Genomic DNA, 21,994 nt, shown 5'->3' on the forward strand with positions numbered 1-21,994 from the left:
AAGATTATGAATAGCTTTACCCCATAGGTCTTGGTAAGATATCGCTCATTGCTTTTTATCCAATCCTTTCCTTGAACACGCATTAAACCACCAACATTGAAATGCCGTGCATTACATTCTCCACTAGATGGGGGTGTTTGATCTCTGTAAACTTCAGAAATCAATCAGTGAGCACAGATTGAAGTGTCAGTGAAGCTGAAGGGAGGAAGGCCATCTTAAACAAAATTGAGATGAGGTTTGGCGTTGTAAAATTTGTAAACAGTCTTTTTATGATGATTGAAAACCAAACCAGTGTTGTCAATGGTATTCCTTCTTTGTGCTTTATGGCTTGTTAGACAACTGAGGTTTGTAAAATGATGCTATTAGTGGTCATTGTCTTTGAACTTAAAACAACTAGACCTGATATAGACCTGTATATTTATTTCTTTGTAGTTGAGATGACCACCTTGTCATGGATAGAGTGAAGCTGGTTTTCCAGTTTATGAAATACATTAGGCCTCATAAGAGAAGATAAGTGTAAAGATAAATGCAGATACAAACATGAATGCCAGTAATTTCTTAACATTTGTCAATAGATCTTGATATACATCGCACAAATTGTTTGTCTAGATTTTTGTATGCAGTGTGTGTGTGTGTGTGTGTGTGTGTGTGTGTGTGCGTGCGTACTTGCGTGCGTGCGTGCGTGCGTGCGTATGTGTGTTGTGTGTGTGTGTGTGTATGTGTGTCTGCAGTGCTTCACTAAGACAAGTCTACAACAACAGACCAATTATACTTTGGCGGCTGCCAAATATTCGTCCGTATGTGTGTGAGTGTGTGTGTCTACCAAAAGCCTCTTGTAGATATGCAAGCCATCACGAACACTTCAATGGTGAAGGGATGAATCTTTGCTGTGAAAGATTAAAAAAAAAGTCCACCCTGTTTTTAGACATAGATACAGTTAATTTTCTATGAAAAAGTCAATGAGACTCCAGTGTTACATTGTATAGCATGCCACTTGGCTAGGCTACATTATGTCAGTCAGTCTTCAGAACAACAGGAAATAACAAGCTAGCAACTGCCACTCTCACACTGCGCATAGGCTGTGTCTTCCTCATAATACTTAATCTTCTCCTATCTGCACACTCTGAGCTGTGGACAGTGGAGGGCTCCAGGAGACGTTTTGTTAGACCAAGCTCTATTCAGGGTATACAGCTCCAGGCTGATGTGAGCCACAGTTAAAGTGGATTGAGATCCATAATCCTATTGTTTATATATAGATATATAGATATATAGATAGATAGATAGATAGATAGATAGATAGATACTTTATTGATTCCCAAGGGGGAATTCAAGGTCCCAGCAGCAGACACCACAACATACACTACAATGTAAACAGGAAAATACAAAGCAAATCAACAAACTTGACTAAAGGAGCTAAAATACTAGAGATAAAGATGTGCATGAATGTACTGATGATTATTTACATTACATCCATTCTGGGATCTTATAAGTAGCAGAATGGATAAGCCGCCTTACTGTATATGACACCAAAAAGATGCTAAAGTGAAGGTGGTGTCATGGCTCATATAGCCCATGTCTCCCAACCTTTTTTCCTTGAAAGGCCGAAAGGAAGAAGTGTGCAAGCTATCTTGCTGGCCCAGTCAGAGGTTCAATCTATCTGTCTGTAGATCTCTGATTACACCTGAAGCTGAAATCCATTCAATATTGAGCCATTTGTTTACAAAACATGAGATTAATGTTGTATCTGTAGGAATAAAATGTAGCCTGTTATGCAAGTGCTGAGAGGAAATCACACACAAACATTTATCATATGGCCTAAGCTACTGGTCAGCTGGTGCCAAAAATATCCGGTATAGGCTAAAGGGAACTTAAAGCATGTGTTTAGACATTTTTTACAAGTGTAATGTACACAGTTGTCTTACATACTTGTCACATCACATTTATCCTAAAAGGCATGCAGCTTCATGTGTTTAGCAGCCTTCTGAGATTCTCACATGGCGCATGCGCTCAGCACCTGAGTCACGCGAAAACCGCATTACACTAGGCACATCCCTCCACTTTGCAGAAAAACAATCATGTTTTTAGAATTTCATCTGAAGTTCGCCAGCTACAGGTTTCTAAATAGCCTGAAGTGGTAAATAGTTTTATGTTTTAGATATGAAAGACGTAAAATAAGTAAGTAAGTCTGCGTTCTTAGAATGAACAAACACACTACAGTGTAATCGGGGATTACTTTGCCTCCACGACGGCGGAGGGTAATTGCAGAGGGAGGGGTGTGAGGTGTTCAAGATGGCGGCGCCCTGTGGAGTGCAGTTACTCTAACAGGTAAACAGGTTTATTTATTCATGTATTTAAAGATGCATTGCAAATTTTCTAATACTGTGTCACTCATAATGATAAATCTGAATAGGAAAGTGGATTTTCTGACCTCGACAGTGACTGACAACGGATATCATTTTTTTGTACAAAGCGCACGATTATAATGCCTGGTGTAGGGACTGGCAGCGAATTACAGTTTGCTAGCTTCAGCTATCTTAGTTTTTGACTTCTAGCGTTGTGGAAATGTGTAAGTCGTGTAATGTTCTGCAGATGCATGTGTGTATCGGAAAGATTTAGCAAAGCATACGCGGAATAAGCCGAAGGGGTTAGTTTGGCCAACGATCCCCATTGTTCTCCGGAGTTGTTTACGCCAAGCAGTGGTCATTCCAGATTGCTAGCGAGAACGCTAGCAATCTAGCCACGGCAGTTAATCAAGTCGTTCTGTGTATAGAACATTTGTATTACACAGTGACAGGCATATGCAGTCTCATTCCCACACCTCAAAGTTATTTTTCATCCAGAGCAATAAATGATAATCGCCCCAGTTTTGCAGTCATCACTTTTCGCAACAGCGAGCTTTTTAACGCAGCGTCATAGCTGCACAGCAGCATTAGCTCGCTTCACAGTTTATATCGAACTCTCCACGTTAATTGTGCACAGACCGTTTTACGGACAGTTTTAGGAATTGGCAGCGTTTCTTCCTTAGCTTTACTGACAACACATTTCATAATTTAGAACAATTTAGTAAGATTTGGAAGTGACGTCGTAATCACAATCTATATCTGAATCTCCAGCATCAGTATAACCTATCATTTTCATTGAATACGGAATATTTTTCATAGTGGACACGCATAGCATGGTAGTTTGCTATCTTTCATAGAGTTACATCGTTACACCCACAGATGCGCAGTTTTTCACGTGGTGTTATATTAGCGCTTTAATCTTGGTGTTTACAGCCATTCTATTCATCTACTATTTAACCAAACTCCTGCGACAGTCTTGTCTAAAGTAAGTTGCCAACGCCACTGTGAGACCCTTTTACATTTTGCAGTGGCATTTACCAACTCACACAGAGCTAAATGCAATTTCCAGCGTTTGAATGGAGGTGCACAGGCAGCATAAGGCCTCTTTGTGTGTCGTATGCCGGGTGATGTGTGGCTGCTTTGGCCGAAGGTCATGGTAACGTTTGTTTCTGTTTGTGTCACTCCTTACTCCCTTATTAAGCAGTCTGCATATGAATGTATCACACCAACCAGCTTCATGTATCTCTTCTCCTGTGCTTCAAATTGGGGCTCTCTTCTGCTTTGGCAGGGAGGAGTTTTGATTGATTGTGACCGAAGAAGGCTTGTCTTCACTGAGTGTTGTCCTCCAGCTGTGCTTGCCTGTCAGAATCTGTCAGCACCATAGAACACTCATTCTTCAACTAATCCTCCCAGAGATGGAGGTTCAGTGAAGTTAAAGTGACCCATGCCTCATGGCAGTGAAATATTAACTTGAGATGTCAGCTGCTCATCTGGTTAAATAAATTAAGGAGGTGTTTTTTTTCTCTAAGATTTTGTGTGTTGCCTTCTTAATGCTATCAGGTTCTTGACTCCTTGCTGGGATGTCCTTTCCCGCTTTGCTTTGCTTCGCTTCGCTTCTGGAAGTAACCATGTGGGTGGGATCTGACAAGCACATTCTTTCGCACAATATTACTGCATGATATTGGGAGACATAGAAAGCAGCAAACAGAAATCAAGCGCAGGATCTTATGGAAAGCAGGCAGCCATTGCTTTTGAACTATCATGATTTTTAAAAATTATTGTTATTACTTTTCTTTAATTGTAAACATATAGTAATAGTTTCAGATGATGAGGCCTAACAATAATAGGTGGATTGCAATAAATAAGGTTACTATCAATGCATTCATGAAATGATGGCTAAAGATCACCAGCAGTACGTTCATCAACTGAATGGTAATTCTTTGACAAATGTGCATCAAACTGATTTTGCTGATGATGGCCAACTTGTTTTGATGTGTGCTGCTGCACACATGCGGATCGGTGGGATAATGGCCTGTCAGTCAGAAGTTATTTATGCCGTCTTGTCTGGAGGAAAAAGATTTAGGAGAGCGGGCACTTTGAGGCAGCGATCGCAGGGGTGTCACCACAAGTAAAGATCACTTTCACCCGCATCTCAGCCCCCCTCCCCTCCCCTCCCCTCCCCTCCCCTCCCCTCCCCTCCTTCACATCCCATCCTATCCTATCCTATCCCTGGGCCCAAGAGTGTGGGCTTCTTCACACTTCAGTGCCCTCCTTGTGCGTGGGGAAACGGCCGGCCTGGATCAGGAGAACAGATTGGGATTATTTTCTTGCTGTGTGCTCCCATGATCCCTGTGTGGCTGGAGTAGCATAGCTACACCCCCACCCTCATCACCACCACCCACTCCTTACTGCCTTCCCACCACCCGCCGCCATCCGCATGTTTTGCTAATTTTTGTAGACTTCACACAAGTCTCAAAAAACGTCATGGATGCCTCCACCACCTTTCTTATGGGTGCTCACAGCTGAGAGATAGTCACAGGATTACTTCAGCATACTTGGATTGTGTTGCCTTCTTTTTTCAGCTACTTTGTTACTGTTGATGTTTTAAAAAGTATCCCTGCACATAGGTTAAGATACTTGGATTTTGTACATCAAAAAACCTGATTAGATGGTATGACTTAAATTTACAACTGCCATTAGTGAAGTAACCTCCACCGGTACTGAAATGTGAGAATCGCCCAGGGCTGGTAGATCACACAAATCAATTTTGGAAAGGAAGGGAAAGTGTTAACCGTGCCAAAGATCAGTGGGAGTCGTGGTGGCTGTTGATCGTTAAAGCGTGCTGGATGTCAATCCAGTGAGGAGGGCTTCCAATCCCCCCAGCCCCCCACCCCCTCCAGCCAGCTGAATCAGCAGGCAGGGAGTCACGTCATGCCTTTGGAATACCTGTTCCTGCTAACGGCATTCGCTAAATGCCCACTAGGAAGCCGGCCTGGCATGAGAGGACAGATTATTTTGTTATTGTGAATGCCACTGCGCTGTCAGTCTGCATTTGAATGTGTGACTGGGCCCTAATGGGCTCCGAGGGTGAGCAGGGACGTTGGGACACTGCTCCCCACCCCAGCCCACTCACGACCCATGAAGCATCCTCAAAAGCCCACATTGTTCCCACTCCGTTCGGTGAAGGTGATCGGCTCTCGCTGTGTTGATGAAGCAGAGAGACTGGGGAAGAATCCCAGGCTGCGTTTGAAAGGGTCACTCTTTTGAAAGGGTTACTCTCCTCTGGTTTCAGTCCACTCCTCATGTTTAGTCACACACACACAAACACTGGACTAATCCATGTTGGGACAGAATGAATATTCAGTCAAGATTAAGAAACCCACTGACCCCCGATGCATGCTTGGCTATTGAGGATAGCCAGCTCTTGTTCATTAGTTTAAGGGCCAAACAAAATCATTTGGACCATGGAAGTGGATTTGCTCCCATTGTGTCTCACCAGACCCATTAGCACGGTGATTCTTTCCTTCCATGCTGTGAGTGCATTTATCCCCATTAAGCCACAAATCCAAGAAAACGTATTCAGCTGGAGGGTGCTGTTTAACCAAGAGGAGAGGACTTAGCCTAGCAAAGCTTATCGATAAAGGAAATAAAACCACAGATCTCACGGCAGCATTTTCTCTATGCTGGAGTTTCTCATTTTTTTTGTAACTGGACCTTGTTTCGGTTGGATTGTCCAGTCATACTAATTCACACCCATCGATTGCACATATGAGTTGTAGCCTAAAGGCTGTTTTATACTTCTGCGTCGACGCAATGCCTACGCCTGTGCTTTGACACTGGTGTGAACCTTTCAAACCTTCAACCTTTCAGTGTCGGGGTCACTCACCACCAAAACGGTACTCAGGATAGCAAACTCCATAGACTGCTGTGCTGAAAGTTTAAGTTTATTTGTTTGGCCTTTTCTTGCTTAGATTTGGTAAGAGTTATCGAGAAATGGACACAGTACATTCCAATGACCCAGTTACTGTAAGAAGAAAATAAGTCTGAGGTTATTTGCCAGGTGTCTTCCTGCCAGTTTATGTTATGTTAGCATGCAAAGTTCCCACAACTGCCAACTGCTTTTTGGAGTGTGCTGATTTCAAAACGTTACTGACAAATAAACACTTTGCAATCGGATAACCCCGTCATTGGACCCAAAATATATCTGAGTTTCTTTGCAAAGCCTATGTCAGTGAACTAGCATATTGCTACTCTCCACAGAAGGCCGCTTGAAGCAGCTGGCTCAACAAACAAGGCAAGTGGACCAATCACAGTCCTTACGGTCTGCGTCGCCTCGACGCGAGGTTCAAATATTTTCGGAGAGGCGCGTCAGGCAATGGCGGAGGGCTTGAAGGGGGTACACGGTGACGCAGAGGGTTCTGTGGTGCTACGCCGTTGATTCGATGCAGAAGCATGCAACAGCTTTAATTCATGATGATCATCTCACTGAATAGGTGTAGACAGACTTAGCAGAAATATGTTTTAGGATGACATTCACTGTTGGTAACCTTCTGTCCTCTTCAATTTATGCACTCTAGTGATATGGGTTACAAGTTGTGTTCTGTTGAAATGCAGGCTTGCAGTTTTAATGGATTGTCCCTTGAGTTACCAGTGGTCTCTTCAGGGAATGTAATTAAAACTTGGATAGATAAGTAAGAACCTTAGAAAAAAGTAAGAAAAATATGTAGAATATGTTTTCACCCTCTTCGGTGAAGGATATTGTAATCTGTCCGTCCACTGTGTGTGTTGTGATATCTCAGTTCCTGCAACTTAAATGATCACTATCTTGCTATCATAACTCATTTTTATAGCTGCTAGGGCTGGGACGGTATGGATTTTACCATGGTTGAAAAGGAAGAAATTACAGACAGCTCGGTATACCACTTTTCACAGCTTTCAAGTCCTGTCGTCTTGGTGTAAATTGTAACTTGGTGTGGGTTTGAACAGAGAAAAAAGAAAAGTCTCTCAAATGTGTGCTGGTTCTACCCTGCTTTCACACAGTAACAACACACACACACACACACACACACACACGAAAGCTTGGGTTTGCTTCATCTTTTGATGATGAGTTTTGAAGGTTTGTTTAGAAAACCTTAAGATGATCTCTCACAAAACACATTATGACATTACACATTATGCACAGGCCAATGTTTCACTGATTTGTTTTTTTTGTGTGGTGATGACGGTGACGCGTTCAGACCCACGGTAGGCGTCACATGACCTCGATATTCCGATAATGTGGTTACTGTCTCCGCCCTCATAGCTGCACTTTTCTTTTATTCCTTCTGTGTGATTGCAAACTTCAGCTGCTTTGTTTGAGGTTTGTGTTTGTTCATATTTACACATGACATACAGTCAACAGCGTCAACAGCCACAAGTGGAACTGGATTTTATATTGTTTATTCTGGTGCTGTAATAGTGTTTATCTTTTGGTATTTATCTACACCCTGCCCAAAGGATACTTTCTGGACTCAAAAGCATATGGCTAGTCCAAATGAGGGGGTCAGGGAGGGAACGAATTAGAAATGGCGACGTGGACTTTAACAACGCCCATCTTCCTCTTCTCCTCCCAGTGGTGCCAGGAGACTGTTTCGGCAGGCGGCCTCGGGACCCCGGCGCCGCTGGACCGGAGGGTGTTGTGACCGCGACTGAGCCGATCCTCCCCCTCCCCCCTTCCCCTCCCCTCCCCTCGTCCCGCGCCTCACACCCCCGCCCCTCGGCTGTTGTGTCTGGGAGCGGCGCCCGTTGCCCTGACGCCCCACGCTCCGCCACATCCGCCTCGACCGTCGCCTCCGCCTCCGCCATGGCCCGGGAGCAGCCCAACGTGGGGGACCTGCTCCCTCTCCTGGAGTCCTCCGACATCAGGCAGCTGGAGGAGATCAAGGGGCTCATCAACGAACACCTCAGCTCAGGTAAGAGAGAAAGGGGACTAGAGCTCTCTTTTTTTTTGCTCAGGCTAGGGGTTTAAAAGGATCTACTCAGATGCCTATAAACCTTCTCTCTGACAGTGTGGGAGTTGGGTATTGAGCCGCTCCCTGAATCGCGGGCGATGATTTCAGTTGAATGTCACACTGGAGAAATACTGTGTAGGAGCTCTGTGACTTTGAACACCCACTCCTCTGCAGGGAGATTGAGATGCAGCTGTTGGCTTTTAAGGTGGAACTGCACTTGAAGTTGGTGGGAAATGTCATGTCTCCTAGAAACAATGCTCAAATTTGACAGCCAGTTATCACGGCAGAGACCTTGGCTCCCTCTAGAAAAGGGTTGTTTTCTGTTTCTTGGAGAGATAATTGGGGTGAAGACTGTTCAGCAGCAGTTTTAGCACTATGGTGGTTCAGCCCATATATACCAACTTTTTTGATGTGGATCATATATATATAGCCCATCCAAGCACTTGACAATGTGATAGGATCTATTTCTAAGCCATTGAATTTGACAGTGACTGGTGACATGTATGTCCCATGTGCTTTTATTAAGGTAGAGTCCAAAGTCACTTGAAGGAAGTGCATTAACGCTTGCTCAACAAATTATGTTGCATTCTTCTTTCATTAAACATTGGCATGAAAGTGCATAGGCACTGAAAGTACATAGGCAAATAGGATCTTTTTGTGTTTTAAGTGCCTTCATAATATGCCTATTACTTGAAGATGGTGAGCCTTTTAACTACTTTTAAAGATCCATTCAAGAAAAGCGGTCTTGAATTGGTGAATGTATTATCTGCCACTGCAGTGTCTATGTTTACAGTAGGCTAAACTTGTAGCTTACTTTGAGTTATGGGTAATGTACTAAAGTTGAAGGGGGGAGGCCGAGCACATACTCATCCATCTCGTTTCTGAATGATGCCAGTGTCTATCAAATGCTCAAACAAACGACCGTGGACTGGGAACGGATAGGTTTGTGCGCTCCCTCTGCTTCCAAAAGTTTTGATTGAGTGCATGTGGCCAAAGACTCATGATGCACCATCTGTGTCAATATAACAGACTTGTTAAAACCCTCCAATTCCTTGGCTTTTTGCCCTGTCCTTTTCGCAGAGGGCCAGTTTGGACTGGGGTTCTCCTCGTTAATTTTGAACACAACGCAGTTATGCCTTGAATGGTTTTCAATTTTTTTTGATTATGATCGCTGATTTATTTCCTTTCCCTTCCAGAGCGAGGGTCGGTGCTACTTAACAGCCTTGTGGACTACTTCCTGGAGACCAACTCCTCCCAGGCCATGCACATCCTGTCCTCCGTGCGAGAGCCGCACGATAAGGTTTGAAAGACAATATACAATTCGAATGACCTTGCTTTATGTTTACGCAGCCAATCCTGGTCAGGTGAAAATATACAAAGAGCTTTTTTAGCCAATTCATCATGATTCACATGCCAATGGATTGACGAGATGTATTTATTGGTAGGGAGAATAACATTTGCGCTATTACGTTGTTGGGCTTGGAGAACCAAGGTGCTGCCCTTCAGTGTGTAAAGTCAGTGAATTAAGACGGCAGTAAACTAGTGTGCTTATTTTCCAGCTCTGTGAAGTTTAAGGTTGTGTTATTCTGACATGTTGTAAACCTTAAGGGAGCCTTTTTGGACTCCATAGAAGATTCTGGTTCTACCTCGCCTCCCCCCGTTGAAAGGATCTGTGCAGAGACATTTGAAGTGGATTTCATGGCTGTCAGCCAGTGGTTTTGAGGTGTGAAGAGCCCTTCAGAGCTTGAGCAAACTGTTGGTTCTTTGTGTCGAAATAATGAGTCGAGTAGAGCTTTCACCTTTCAAGGAACCATTTCTCAGCATTTGCATGAATTCGCAACAGATCAGTTACGCATTGGAGTGGCAACGGTTCTATGATGAATACCTCTTCCTCTGTGGAGATTAGCATTATCAACGGTGGTACACACTAACACATGTCATCGTGATGAATCTATGCATTGATCCAAGCAAGACACCCAAGAACTTTCACCAACGTGAACGCCGAGCAAGTGCCCTTCATGTACACGCTGTTGTGATTGTAGTTACAGTTGGTTTATTGTGAGGAGAGTTGTTGAGGCAGTGAGTTGTTTGCACAGTGAGGCCACGGCACTGGTTATTAATCGTCAATAAAAAATCCTCTTCAGACAACCAACCGTGCAGAGGGCTCGCGCATGACTGGTTTAGCCATCCGGTTGACACCTTTCCCCCCCGCAAATAGGCTGTTCACCTTTTAACTGCCGTAGAAGTGGAGGGATGAACACTGATCTGAGACCCTGATGTTTATTTGAAATGCAGATTCGGGTCCTTGAACACTCACTTCGGTTTTCCCCTCACTGCCCATTATCCGACACACGCTGTTATCTGATCCTTATACTCCGCTCTGTTGCACAGCGAGCCGACGTCAGAGAGCCTTCAGCTCGAGCCTGTCTCCTGTTGCTCCGAGAGTGCAAGAGGGAGCGAGCGAGTGGGCGTGTGTGTGTGCTCCCATCCGTACCAATCAGGTTGAGTGCGTTTCGTGGGCCCACCCAATCGGCATGAATATATCCTCATCTCCGCTGGAGAGAGCGATGGAAACCGTGGGTTAGCGCTTAGCGCTTGCACCTTCACACTTTAGTATCGCTTCTGCTTTGCAGCCCACTCGCCACCAGCGGCCACCCAGTGACCCTTTAAATGAGAAATGATCTCATGCTCATTAAGGCCAGCACAGGATCTGAAAAGAGACCCAGAGAGACACAAAGATTGTGTGTGTGGGACACAGGAGAAGAAAAAAAAAAAAAAAAAAAAAAAATATATATATATATAAACACACCCACACGTTCCTTTCCAAGGTAAATTTCCACTACATCACTTTTTATGATGTGATCGTGACACAGCAGCTAGCTCTGCAGACGGCATCACCTGCAGCTGGGCTCTAATCATCCAGTATTGCAAGGGCTGGCGTCTTCCCGTCAGCCTGTCCCTTTGAGGCATGTCTTCCTGTCGGTGAGAGCAAGCAATGGCAGCCCCTTCTCTACAGGGTTATAATGTGTCATCACTGTATCCCTGAAGGCCTCGCCATGTCGTCAGGATGCTGTTTACAGTCTTAAGCAGTTTCTGATTGCCATGTTCACAGCTGAGTCACAGGATTATGAGTTAACTCTCCGTTCCGTTGATCTAATACGGTTCTACTACGGCACAGACACCTGCTGATGGCCGTTAGGTATAGTTTGCGGTTGTAATGAAAGTGCTTTTTAGCCTCTCCCCCTTTATTTAAACAGGTGGTTGGGTTGATGTCATGGAATGTTACGACCGTTTGCTCAAGGAATATTACCTCTGCCAAGGATGGAAGGATGTCTGAAAGGATGTTTTCACTCTGGTTTATTTATCTGCTTATCTGTGCCCAGTATTATGCAAAACCTCAAGGTGTGATTTTCAGGAAGGCTGGTGGGAATATGTCACATCACATCAGACAAACCCATTCATTTCAAGAACGGGTCTGACCCGCTGTGCGGCTCCACAAATCTAGTTTCACTCACTCACACTGAGCAATACAGCACTTTGCCCTCTGTGATTCTCCGAGTACTCTTCTTGTTCAGAATGAAGTTGAGAGGTTGCGTGAGCACAAGAAAAAAGAACCCTTGTGTCAGTCAGCTTCATCAGGACCTCTCACGGAATGCCCTCCTTGATCCAAATCAGTGGCTGCTCATTGCCACCCGAATCAAATTCATGCCACTAATGCTTGCCAATAGAGGGATTTCTGGTTCTGCATCATCTACTTTAACTCAATTAGACAGGCTTATGCTCCTTCTTGACCACTGTGTTCCTCCGAGAAACATTGTCTGGCATAGCCATCCCTAATCACAAGGCGACATTAGTCCAGACTGATTCCCCAATGGTTTAGCAAGCTACCAAATATTTCATTTCTTGAGGACTGATTTCTTCAGATAGCAGATCCCCTCCTAATAACTCTTAGCATGTCTAATTTGCACGTAATATGCACTTTTGGACAATGTCACACATTCCTGAACCCCTTGCACTTTGTGTTATTGAATAGATGGACTACTTTGCTCTTACTCCCAAGGTTTTCTGCTGTCCTAAATGTGTGTTCCTTATTTGTATGTAGAAGTGTTGTGATAATAAGCTGCTTTCCACTTACTTGATTATGGTACAATTTCAGCCAAAAAAACTAAAAGTTTATAACCAAGGTTCAGGGTACATCTCGTTTTATGATATTGGCACATCCTGTTCTGACAACAGGTGCAGAAAAATAGAATAAATAGAATAGTGATGGAACATTTTGAGCAGGCTCTTTTGTTAGAAAGAAATTATGTTTATTTAGTTTAGTATTTATACGTTTAATTTGGCTGACGGTAAGCTAATGAAGTTAGTTAGGTACTTTATGTAGAAAATAAATGAATTTGGACAGAATTGATGACCACGTCTGTTGCGTGTCTCCCTTGCAGCACCTTCTGGATAAGATGAACGAGTGCATGGCCAAGCACTCGTGCAGGCTGCCCACACTCAGCCTGCTGGGGCACGTCGTCAGGAAGCAGCCGTCCTGGATCCACAAGATCGCCCGCTACCCCCTGCTGCTCTCGCTCCTCAAATGCCTCAAGGTATGCTGGGAACGGCGAGACCCACCAGCACCTGCCAGTGTGGTCCGTCGTCAAACGCGAGCCTGGTGAAATGCCATTTGGCTGCCCAAGTGCCCGCAACTGAACGAGTCCCCCAAGCTCTTGTTTGCTCAATCAAAATCAGTATGCGGTCTATGTAATTCAACGACAATTCAACAAGTCTACCACAGTTCTGTAAAAGCATTTTTTGCCACACGTTGTGTGGCTCTAGGAAAGTGTATTTTGTGTTATGGAAGGAGGACTACTTTAACTGAGCAAAAGAAATAGGACTCAAAAATTGCACTTGACTTTTGAAGGCCGACTGACTCATTAGTGCTCAAGTCAACTGTCAGACATCTAATCCGAATATTGTCATGACAGTTTGAGTGTGCAGACACTCTGCCAGTAGAGTCACGCTGACTCACCGGTAGCCAAACTCACTGACGGCAAATCAGAGGCATATAAAATAGCAGTGCGTTGGTACTTGATGCGTCTTTGGCTTTTCAAGTGCTCTTCTGTAATAAATACGGCTCAGGGACACATAATGACTGACAAAAGAGTCTTATATTTTTGCCATGACTCATCTATCATAATAACATGGTTGGCTGATAGAAAGTACGTTACTGTTATCTAGGTGTCACTCTACCACACACATGTCAAAAGTGTGATAAAAAGGAGGGCTAGTATTTGCATTTTTGTGTATGCATAGTTGTATATGCATGAAGTCCTTTCAGTATTAGCTTAGATGAACATAAATGACGTAAGATCCTTTTGGATGTAGTTGAAATTAGTGTTCTGTCTTGACCGGTTCTGTGTGTATGTGTGGGTTTCTCTTTCCAGACGGATACCGATGTGGTGGTGCTCATAACTGGAGTCTTGGTGCTCATCACACTCCTCCCCATGATCCCCCAGGCAGGAAAACAACACCTGTATGAGTTCTTCGACATATTTGGACGATTGGCGTCTTGGAACCTCAAGAATCCAGGTACGTTCGATGTCCAGTCCGAGCTCCCGTTGGGTGGTGAAGATGCCCAGTTATGCCCACAACTAGACACAAATGGAGCTAAAGGCAACTTCAGCTCTCTCTGTGTTGACCGTGGGAGCTACAGTAGAAGCTGATATGGCTTGATTCATAGGTCTGTGAGTACTACTGTACCTCTTGAGTAGATTTAATTTGTGCTGTGAGAAAGTAATGTGTTTTTACATGAGTGTGACTGCAGAAAATATCTTCCTTGGCAAAGTGCCTGGAAATGCCAAGATGCGTGGCATTTAATTTAAACCGTGCGCTAATTGTTGCTAATCCGGTTTGGTCAGATTGACGAGATGATTAATGACTGGGCCGTGCCTGTGACTGAGTTCTCCGCTGCAATTGGTGGTCTTGGTCTCTCCCAAGATGTTTACCGTCTCACCCAAAGCATGTCCACATGTTCTCAGTTGGATTGAGTTAGAGCCAAACGCTTCAACGTGACGCACTGAAATTAAACGGTGCTAGCATGGCCTAGGGTTGCCTGCTCTGAAAAAAATGACTGTTGATGATGTGCCATGCACGCTTCGGTGGCCTGGCCCAGATCACAATGCAAACGGAGCCAGAGGCTCCCTTTTGTTATTGATGGAAGAATCAGCATTTTTTAATCAGCAGGTTGGCTGCGTGTCAGTGCTTTTAATATTTTGCGAATTGGATTATAAGTGCTTTGCCTTGCGTAAGAGGATTTTCTTTGCAAGTAAACAGGGGTGATTATTTTGTGAGGCACTATTGAACAGACATCCTGTCCTCTTGATGCTATTGTCGTGTAGAAAGTGGCTGTCTGCAGAAACATCATGTTGAAGGGTGTTTATCAAGGTTTCAATCTGTGAAATATTATTTGCTTTTATGACCCTCTCTTGTCTTCCCATTCCTTCTCTTCTCCTCTCTTGTCTTCCCATTTCTTCTCTTCTCTTCTCTTCTCTTCTCTTCTCCTTCTCTTCTCTTCTCTATTCTTCTCTTCTCTTCTCTTCTCTTCTCCTTGTATCTTCTCCTCTTCTTCTCTCTGCTCCAGGCCACGTGTCAGAGGTGTACCTTATCCATCTGCATGCGAGCGTGTACTCTTTATTCCATCGGTTGTACGGCATGTACCCCTGCAACTTCGTCTCCTACCTGCGCTCCCACTACAGCATGAAGGAGAACGTGGAGACCTTCGAGGAGGTGGTGAAGGTGAGGACCTCTGACCTGAGCAAAAAAAATAATCATGCATTTGGTTCATATTCAGGGGCGTTTTGTATTAGCAAAAAGGATCTATATTTTCTGGAGGAAACCTCCCTGTTACCCCGTGGCTTGTGATCACTATACCATAATGATTCTGACTTTGATAAATTCTTGACATATCCTGAACTCAAAACGTTTGTTTTCACCGTGCATAATTTGACTAGTCCTGCCTGTGGAGCTATCACGGCACAGACCTGCCATGGTGTCCGCTTGCATAGTATTAAAACTACAATTTAGATTTTCATGGATCGTACACCCCTATTCACCCCTATTCACATTAGGAAGGTTTGTTTGACAGCAGGCGTCCTCAGGAAGCCTGAGTGCTCTTGCCCAGTTAAAAATCTTCCTTGTCCTCACTCTTGTCATTGTTTTGAACATTTTGTGAATCCCAGAGCACATGACGGACCTTTAGAACTAGAGCATCTCCATGCTAATTCAAATGTGTCTGTCAGTCACTCATTTCCGCAGGATAGCCCCTAGCCATGACTGTCTAGCGCATCAGGAGGCACGTTCGCTCGGCTCCTATTGCAGGCGATTTCACAGGCACTCTGTCAACCACAGGCTTGCTGAAGTTGGTCTGATTACTCAATGATCTCACCCCACCCTCGAGCGAACAGCTAATCAATGTTTTGCAGCATTTCCACTTGCTTATGTCCGCTTTTAGAGGCAAGGGTGCAGTGTTTTATGTGTGTGTTTTATGTGAGTGAGTGAGAGGTGCTGTTCACCACACTGTTTCACAAAATGTGAAGAATTGCACTGTATCTGCTGCTGCTGTAAATCTGTGATGACTTGGATGCATGGCATACGAGCAACCAAAATACATGCCTTTGCAAACACGATCCTCTGCACAACACAACATGCCACCAATCTAGATTTTTCGCCTAGTAACACCAGTTCAAGCTTTGGACTCAAATAACATGATACTCAAGTATCACATTTTATGGGATTATGTCAGTAAGGCAGAAGCTACTATTAGCATGGCATCTGTGTCCTGTTGCATTGCCAAGGGTACCCTTAATTCAACAGCTTGTAAATTACGGACGATTTTTGGCATTTTTTAATTAATCGGCATCAACCAATGTCCAAGTATATTAGGCCGGTTAAGCCAGCCCTGTGTTGTTGTTGCTATAAACTTTGTGTCAACTAAATTACCATTAGACCCCAGCGAGAAAGTTTGAAGAGAACTTGAATTCTTATCGTTTAAAGCCCTAAATATTGAATTGGTTAGCACTGCAATGTTTCTGTTCATTAGAGACAGAAAACACAAATAAAGACAGTTGCATTTTATCTTGCCAATAGAGGGAAGAAAAAAACGGCAAAAAATCTGCAGCATACATCGGCCATCGGGTGACCCTTTCGGGAGAAAGCCAAAGAAGAGATTGGCTGATTTTTTGTTAGTTTACACTATCTGCAGAGTAGTGACATTTTTAGTAGTTGGGATTTTGAGAAATGTTCATACAGACAATGCTAAGAGCAGCTAAAGCTTTCCCCAGCAGAGAAGTGGGGACCAGAGCTTGGTACAAGGATCAGTACTACTTATTAACACAAACATTTTTTAAAGCGGAATGCTTTCATAGGCCAATCTTTTGCCATATTTTTTTGGCCATCACTTTATCTATGTCTTTTCTCTGTTCCATAGCCAATGCTGGAACATGTTCGCATACACCCAGAATTAGTGACTGGAACCAAGGACCATGAGCTGGACCCAACAAGGTGAGACAACTATTCAACTGTGAATAAACTACCAGAGGGAAAAGGCTGAGGGTTTAGCACAGTGCTTCTCAAATTGTGGTACGGGTACCATTGGTGGTACGCAGACTCTCTGTTGTGGTACTCTGGGAGTCCCCAAGATGTTTTATTTTATGAAGACAAAACAATCACTTCAAATTATATTAAAATATATTTAATGAGAAATCGTTAAATTTAAACTAGTTTAGATCTTTCTTGACAAAAAAAACAAACAAAAGCACATGTACTAAAGCTAGCATGAACTAAAGATTGCTATGCGTTATTAACTTTAGTTAGCTTTACTTCATGAGTTGATCGTTATGCTTTGCTCATGCAAGTAGCCCGTCAATGAAACCAGAGCCTTAATTAGTCATAATGTGGTTTCATTGGATACCTAGATATGTGAAAAGAAACTGTGACATTGAGCTTCTATTAACTGCTTAACATGAAATCATAACTCTCTGGTGGTAACCGTAACTGCTAATGTGTGCTGAAACTAAGCCATACTTCATACATCCCTGGCCACAGGTGGAAGCGCTTCGAGGTTCACGACATCGTTATCGAGTGTGCCAAAGTGTCCCTGGACCCCAAGGAGGCGTCATGTGAGGAGGGCTATGCCACCATGCCCGAGCACTTCAGTGCCCACCTGCAGCTGCGCCCAACAGACTGCACTGCCAGCCCCTACACTGACTTCCACAGCAGCTACGGTCAGAGGCCAAGTGCTATTAGCTCAGTGCTAATATGCTGCAGTCTTGCATCACACACCGTAATGTCCTCCCACACATGACACATACATCAGCTCAAAAGGATTTACTCATAAGGATTTACATTGTTGTGAAAAAGATTTTGTATTAGTATAGTGAGGATCTGTTGTGTAGTGTACAGTATATTCAGATCCTTCACTTTGCCATTTTTTCCCCCCCGATATCAATGAATAATGCACAGGGAAGTGCCTATGCTCATTGCCCCATACAGACAGAATTTCAGAATTTCTGCACATTTATTTAAAAATATGGTTGATTTGTCTATTATTGTGTGTAGGCTATCTATTAAACGGACTCTATTGACTTTAAGTCTGGTGCTGTGCTGTAGTCTTGTTGGATCGTTTTGTCATGTGTGCTCATGTCTGTTCTCTGTGTTGTTGTTACCTGTCCACACCTGTTCACAGGCAGTTCCTCCTCCACCCAGTTCTCCACCCCTCGCCAGTCGGGCCCCCCGCCCCTCTCCCTGCCCCCCCTCTCAGGGACTGTCTGCAGGAGCCCACCCAGCATGCAACGCCAGGTAAGGGCCCAGCCCCCCCCACCCCCACCCCCACCCCCACCCTGTCCTACGCCCACACCAGCCACTGATCTAGATCTAAGCATCTGAGCCCCAACAGCAACCAACGGCCATTGCGGAGTTGTTTTGCCGTTTTACAGTGCCATTGAATGGCATTGGGTTTCAGCCAATCGTAATCAAGTACCTGAACTAGAATCGTTTTAGAATGGTGGCTAGACCTGCCCGCAGTGGAAGAACGAAGATGGAAGAACGCCATTTCTGGCATAAGTCATGCAAGAGTTAATGCCCCTTAAATGTCTCAGGCCAGACGTATAGTGGCATGTATTTGTGTTGGCGTCTACAACAGTAATGGGCTAATTCCCATCAGAAGCCCTGTGGTGAACTTGATGATTAAGACTCTGGGATTTTGGACCGCAGACCGTTTGACACCAAGTTTTTTCAAATCCAGGCAGAAAACAGAGATCTCATTGATTCTGCAAAGCTGTTGAAACATACCCTACACAGTATCTGCAGATAACTCGCCCCCTTTTCCTCCCATCCACCCCCTCTCTCTCTCTCTGGCGCTCTCTCTCTCTCTCTCTCTGGCTCTCTCTCTCTCTCTCTCTCTCTCTCTCTCTCTCTCGCTTTTTCTTCCTCCCTCCCACTCCTGCTCTGTCGCTTTTCTCTCTCTCTCTTTGACATTTCTTGTGGCAGTAAGCCTGAGTTTAGCAGAAGGACAGAGTGAGCTAGTGAGAATGAAACTCTTCTCCTTTGTTTCCTCAGTGTACCTCTTGCGTGAAGTGTGTATGTGTTTGTTTGTTTGTTTCGCGAGGGTGTTTACTCCTGATAAATCAGCTGTGTCAGCTGCTGTTTCTAAATCACCCGTCCCTGACCAATCCAGTGCACCCAATGCACCCCCCCCCCCCAACACACACACACAGACACACACACACACACACACACACACACACACACACACACACACACTCGCACAAACACGCACACAGATCTCCCTCCCCCACCCCCCCAGCTTATGAATCGTGTCCTTGTTTTCAGTTTGTGTGTGTGCGTGTGTGTGTGTGTGTGTGCGTGTGTGTCAGGGAGAGAACGTTGAGTCATTGGGGTGGGTGTGCAGCTCTTTTTAAAAAACAGAAAAACATGCCATCCCCGGAGCTGACGCAGCGCTGGTTGCTTTGGCAACAGGCCCCGATTGAACATTCATGTAGAAAGGTTAGTGTTTACGGGGCTGCGGTGCTTGTACCGGATCAGGTAATGTCGGTTGTTGTGCAACACTCTCTTATTTTTACGCCGTTCTTTGTGCGCACAATGTTCCTTTTAGGGTGCAGCCGTCTCTGTACTCAAGGCCGGTAGGCAGGCAGGCAGGCAGGCAGATCGCATAGATCTGATATTGCAGTTCTCCCGAGTTCACTTCTCCCCAGATGTGCTGTTTCTAGGGGCTTCTCGGGCTGTTTCCTTTCAGTTGAATCATCGAGTTCATTCAGTCCTGTTCAAAGAGTGTTGATGTGTGCAGTCCACTCCGTAGTCAAACCATGCGTAGCTTTTACATATATGAATGCATAGGTAATGTTATCTCACTGTATGATCTGTAACTCAACTGAAAGAGCAGTGTTTCTACTGCACCCTGGCCACAAGCATACATACTGATGAGATGTATATGGCACGAACATTTGCATGAAGGCCTCTGTAAACTGAAGATACAGTATGTAAATATGTAAATGTGTGATCTTGACAACGCGTGTCCTGTGCGCGTGCAGAACTCCAGCTGTGAATATAACTCCACGTACGGCATGAAGGACCCCCTCTGGAGCCCCTCCTCCCTGTGTGGGATGGCCACGCCTCCTTCCTCGCGCGGCATGTCGCCCAACCCAGAGCTATCCCACAGTGCCTCTCACCTGCCAAGCCGCGTCCAGAACACCTCGGGTGAGTGTGGCACCAGGGTGGGGTGTTTTTTTGGTGAGGGGGTGGCGGCTGGTATTTTTAGCCCTTAGATATTTCTGTCAACAGTGGTGCCAGGGGTCAGTGATTGCTATTATTACCGTGTTTGTTTACAAAAGGAATATTGTGTCACCAGAGCTTGGGAATCTGTTTGTTTGTCTTACTGGCACAAATCATACTGTTATTAATCCTTAAGAATCTTGAAGTTAAATTGTCTCTTGATTTTTCGGCAGTATTTATGTCATACATAGCATATATGTACTATACTATAGATTTAAACAAAAAAAATAAATATATATATTATTTATGTAAAATCCTATCCTGTGTTTTGTTTATATTTCCTGTTAGCTGGAGGGAAGGGCACCCCGTCCTCCAGCACCCCAGCAGCTTCCTCCCCTCCCCCGTCCCTCTCCGACGACTTCCCACCCCTCGCCCTGGCCCAGACGGCCAGCCCCCCATGCAAGGTACGGCCACAGACGCTTCATCTGCTCTAAAGGGTCTTTGGTGTGGCCTAGGCGCTCAAAACCAGGCTAACCCAGTGTCCCAGGAGCGAAGGATAAAGTGAAAGCATAATATGTAGTAGACTTATTTTTTAATCTAATTACAGATTTCTGAGTAGCTGTGTAACCTTATGTTAGCACAAATGCACCTGTCTGGGTTAAGAATTAGCAGGCTAATGCAAAAACGTTCTGAACAAAAACAGCACCTCCGTTGCCTTGACCACAGTGTTGCACCGTCTATCAAATCTAATGGCGTATGAAAAGTGCCTTAAAAGTGCTGCATAATGTTGCTTGAGGTGGCGACACATTCGTGTGTGTTTTCACTCACATAGCTCTCCTGACTCATTCATCTTTGTTCAGGGCAGTAGAATAATCCCTGGCAAATGAAAAGATTACATGCCTACTGTTCCATTTAATGGCTCACCATGAAATGGAGGTAATGGTTCAGCGCTTAACAAATATGTTTTACCATATTAGCAGTGCCTGCCGAGGGGTTTCTAAAAACAGGTTGTGGTCTTTAATTTATGCCCCCGAAATATGTGTACTGTAGGAGGTCTGATGTATTTCTATCTTATTATTTCCAACTTTAGTCTTGAGGTTTAGTAATTTTTTTGTTTTGTTTGTTTTTTCATTGCCATTGTCATTTTTCCTCCCATTTAAGGATGGCAAACCTGGAGAGTCACACAAGCACCACTTGGTCAGACAGGATCCCATCAGAGAGCTGGACAAAGGAAGCGCAGAAGTGAACAACCACAGAGGTGAGCAAGGCTTGTGTCTTATTATCAATTCATTACAAATCGATTCGTCTGCCAGAGAGCCACTACATTTCTCAGTTGCCTTGGAATATATGTCCATCAGACTCCAGTGGTTCTAAAGTTTACTTTCTGTATCACAGTTACCTAGCAGGTCAGACCATCACACCTAATGGGAAACCACCTTACCAAAGACGGTTAATTAAACGGTTAAGCAGTTAAACGGAAGACATTTCATTTGTTTAGATTGAACCTCAAAATACTCATTCTTTCAAGTGAAGTATGCTGAGGTGTAAGGCAGGGCTTCTCCATGACCCCAACCTAGCTCCTGGCCATGACAGTTAGTTGTATTGCTGGAGGGATAAAAAAACCTAACACTTCTTTATTCTGGAAAGTTTGATGTAGACTCCCCTCTGAAGCACAGTGATGTCTGTGTAATATAACAAATAAAATGTTGTCAGTGTTGATAGAACATTAACCTAATTGGAGCTAAATGGTTCTCTCGCCTGCCCTTGTTACAGATGGAGCAGGTAAGGGCTCGTCCATGACCCTGACGGAGCTGTCTGTCTACATGAAAGAACAGGAGCAGCTACGCACGGAGAAGGAGCGAGAGGAAGGTGAGGCCCAGAACGGCA

General features: G+C 44.4%; 1 protein-coding gene across 2 annotated transcripts in view; it reads left to right on the forward strand.

The window, feature by feature from the left end:
- The first annotated feature begins 2,148 nt into the window (after window positions 1-2,148).
- Window positions 2,149-21,994, forward strand: part of tsc1b (TSC complex subunit 1b) — a 36,524-nt gene continuing 16,678 nt past the window's right edge. For both annotated transcript variants that reach the window (XM_062553667.1, XM_062553668.1), the window contains exons 1-13: window positions 2,149-2,325; window positions 7,955-8,293; window positions 9,529-9,632; window positions 12,775-12,927; window positions 13,765-13,909; window positions 14,961-15,115; window positions 16,806-16,879; window positions 17,423-17,601; window positions 18,063-18,175; window positions 19,927-20,092; window positions 20,456-20,571; window positions 21,269-21,365; window positions 21,881-21,976. In XM_062553667.1, the coding sequence (XP_062409651.1) occupies window positions 8,185-8,293; window positions 9,529-9,632; window positions 12,775-12,927; window positions 13,765-13,909; window positions 14,961-15,115; window positions 16,806-16,879; window positions 17,423-17,601; window positions 18,063-18,175; window positions 19,927-20,092; window positions 20,456-20,571; window positions 21,269-21,365; window positions 21,881-21,976 (1,507 nt within the window). In that variant the 5' untranslated portion in view covers window positions 2,149-2,325; window positions 7,955-8,184. The remainder of the gene's footprint in view (window positions 2,326-7,954; window positions 8,294-9,528; window positions 9,633-12,774; window positions 12,928-13,764; window positions 13,910-14,960; window positions 15,116-16,805; window positions 16,880-17,422; window positions 17,602-18,062; window positions 18,176-19,926; window positions 20,093-20,455; window positions 20,572-21,268; window positions 21,366-21,880; window positions 21,977-21,994) is intronic.

This window comes from Sardina pilchardus, chromosome 14 (genome assembly GCF_963854185.1).
Source record: "Sardina pilchardus chromosome 14, fSarPil1.1, whole genome shotgun sequence".
NCBI classification, from domain to species: domain Eukaryota; kingdom Metazoa; phylum Chordata; class Actinopteri; order Clupeiformes; family Clupeidae; genus Sardina; species Sardina pilchardus.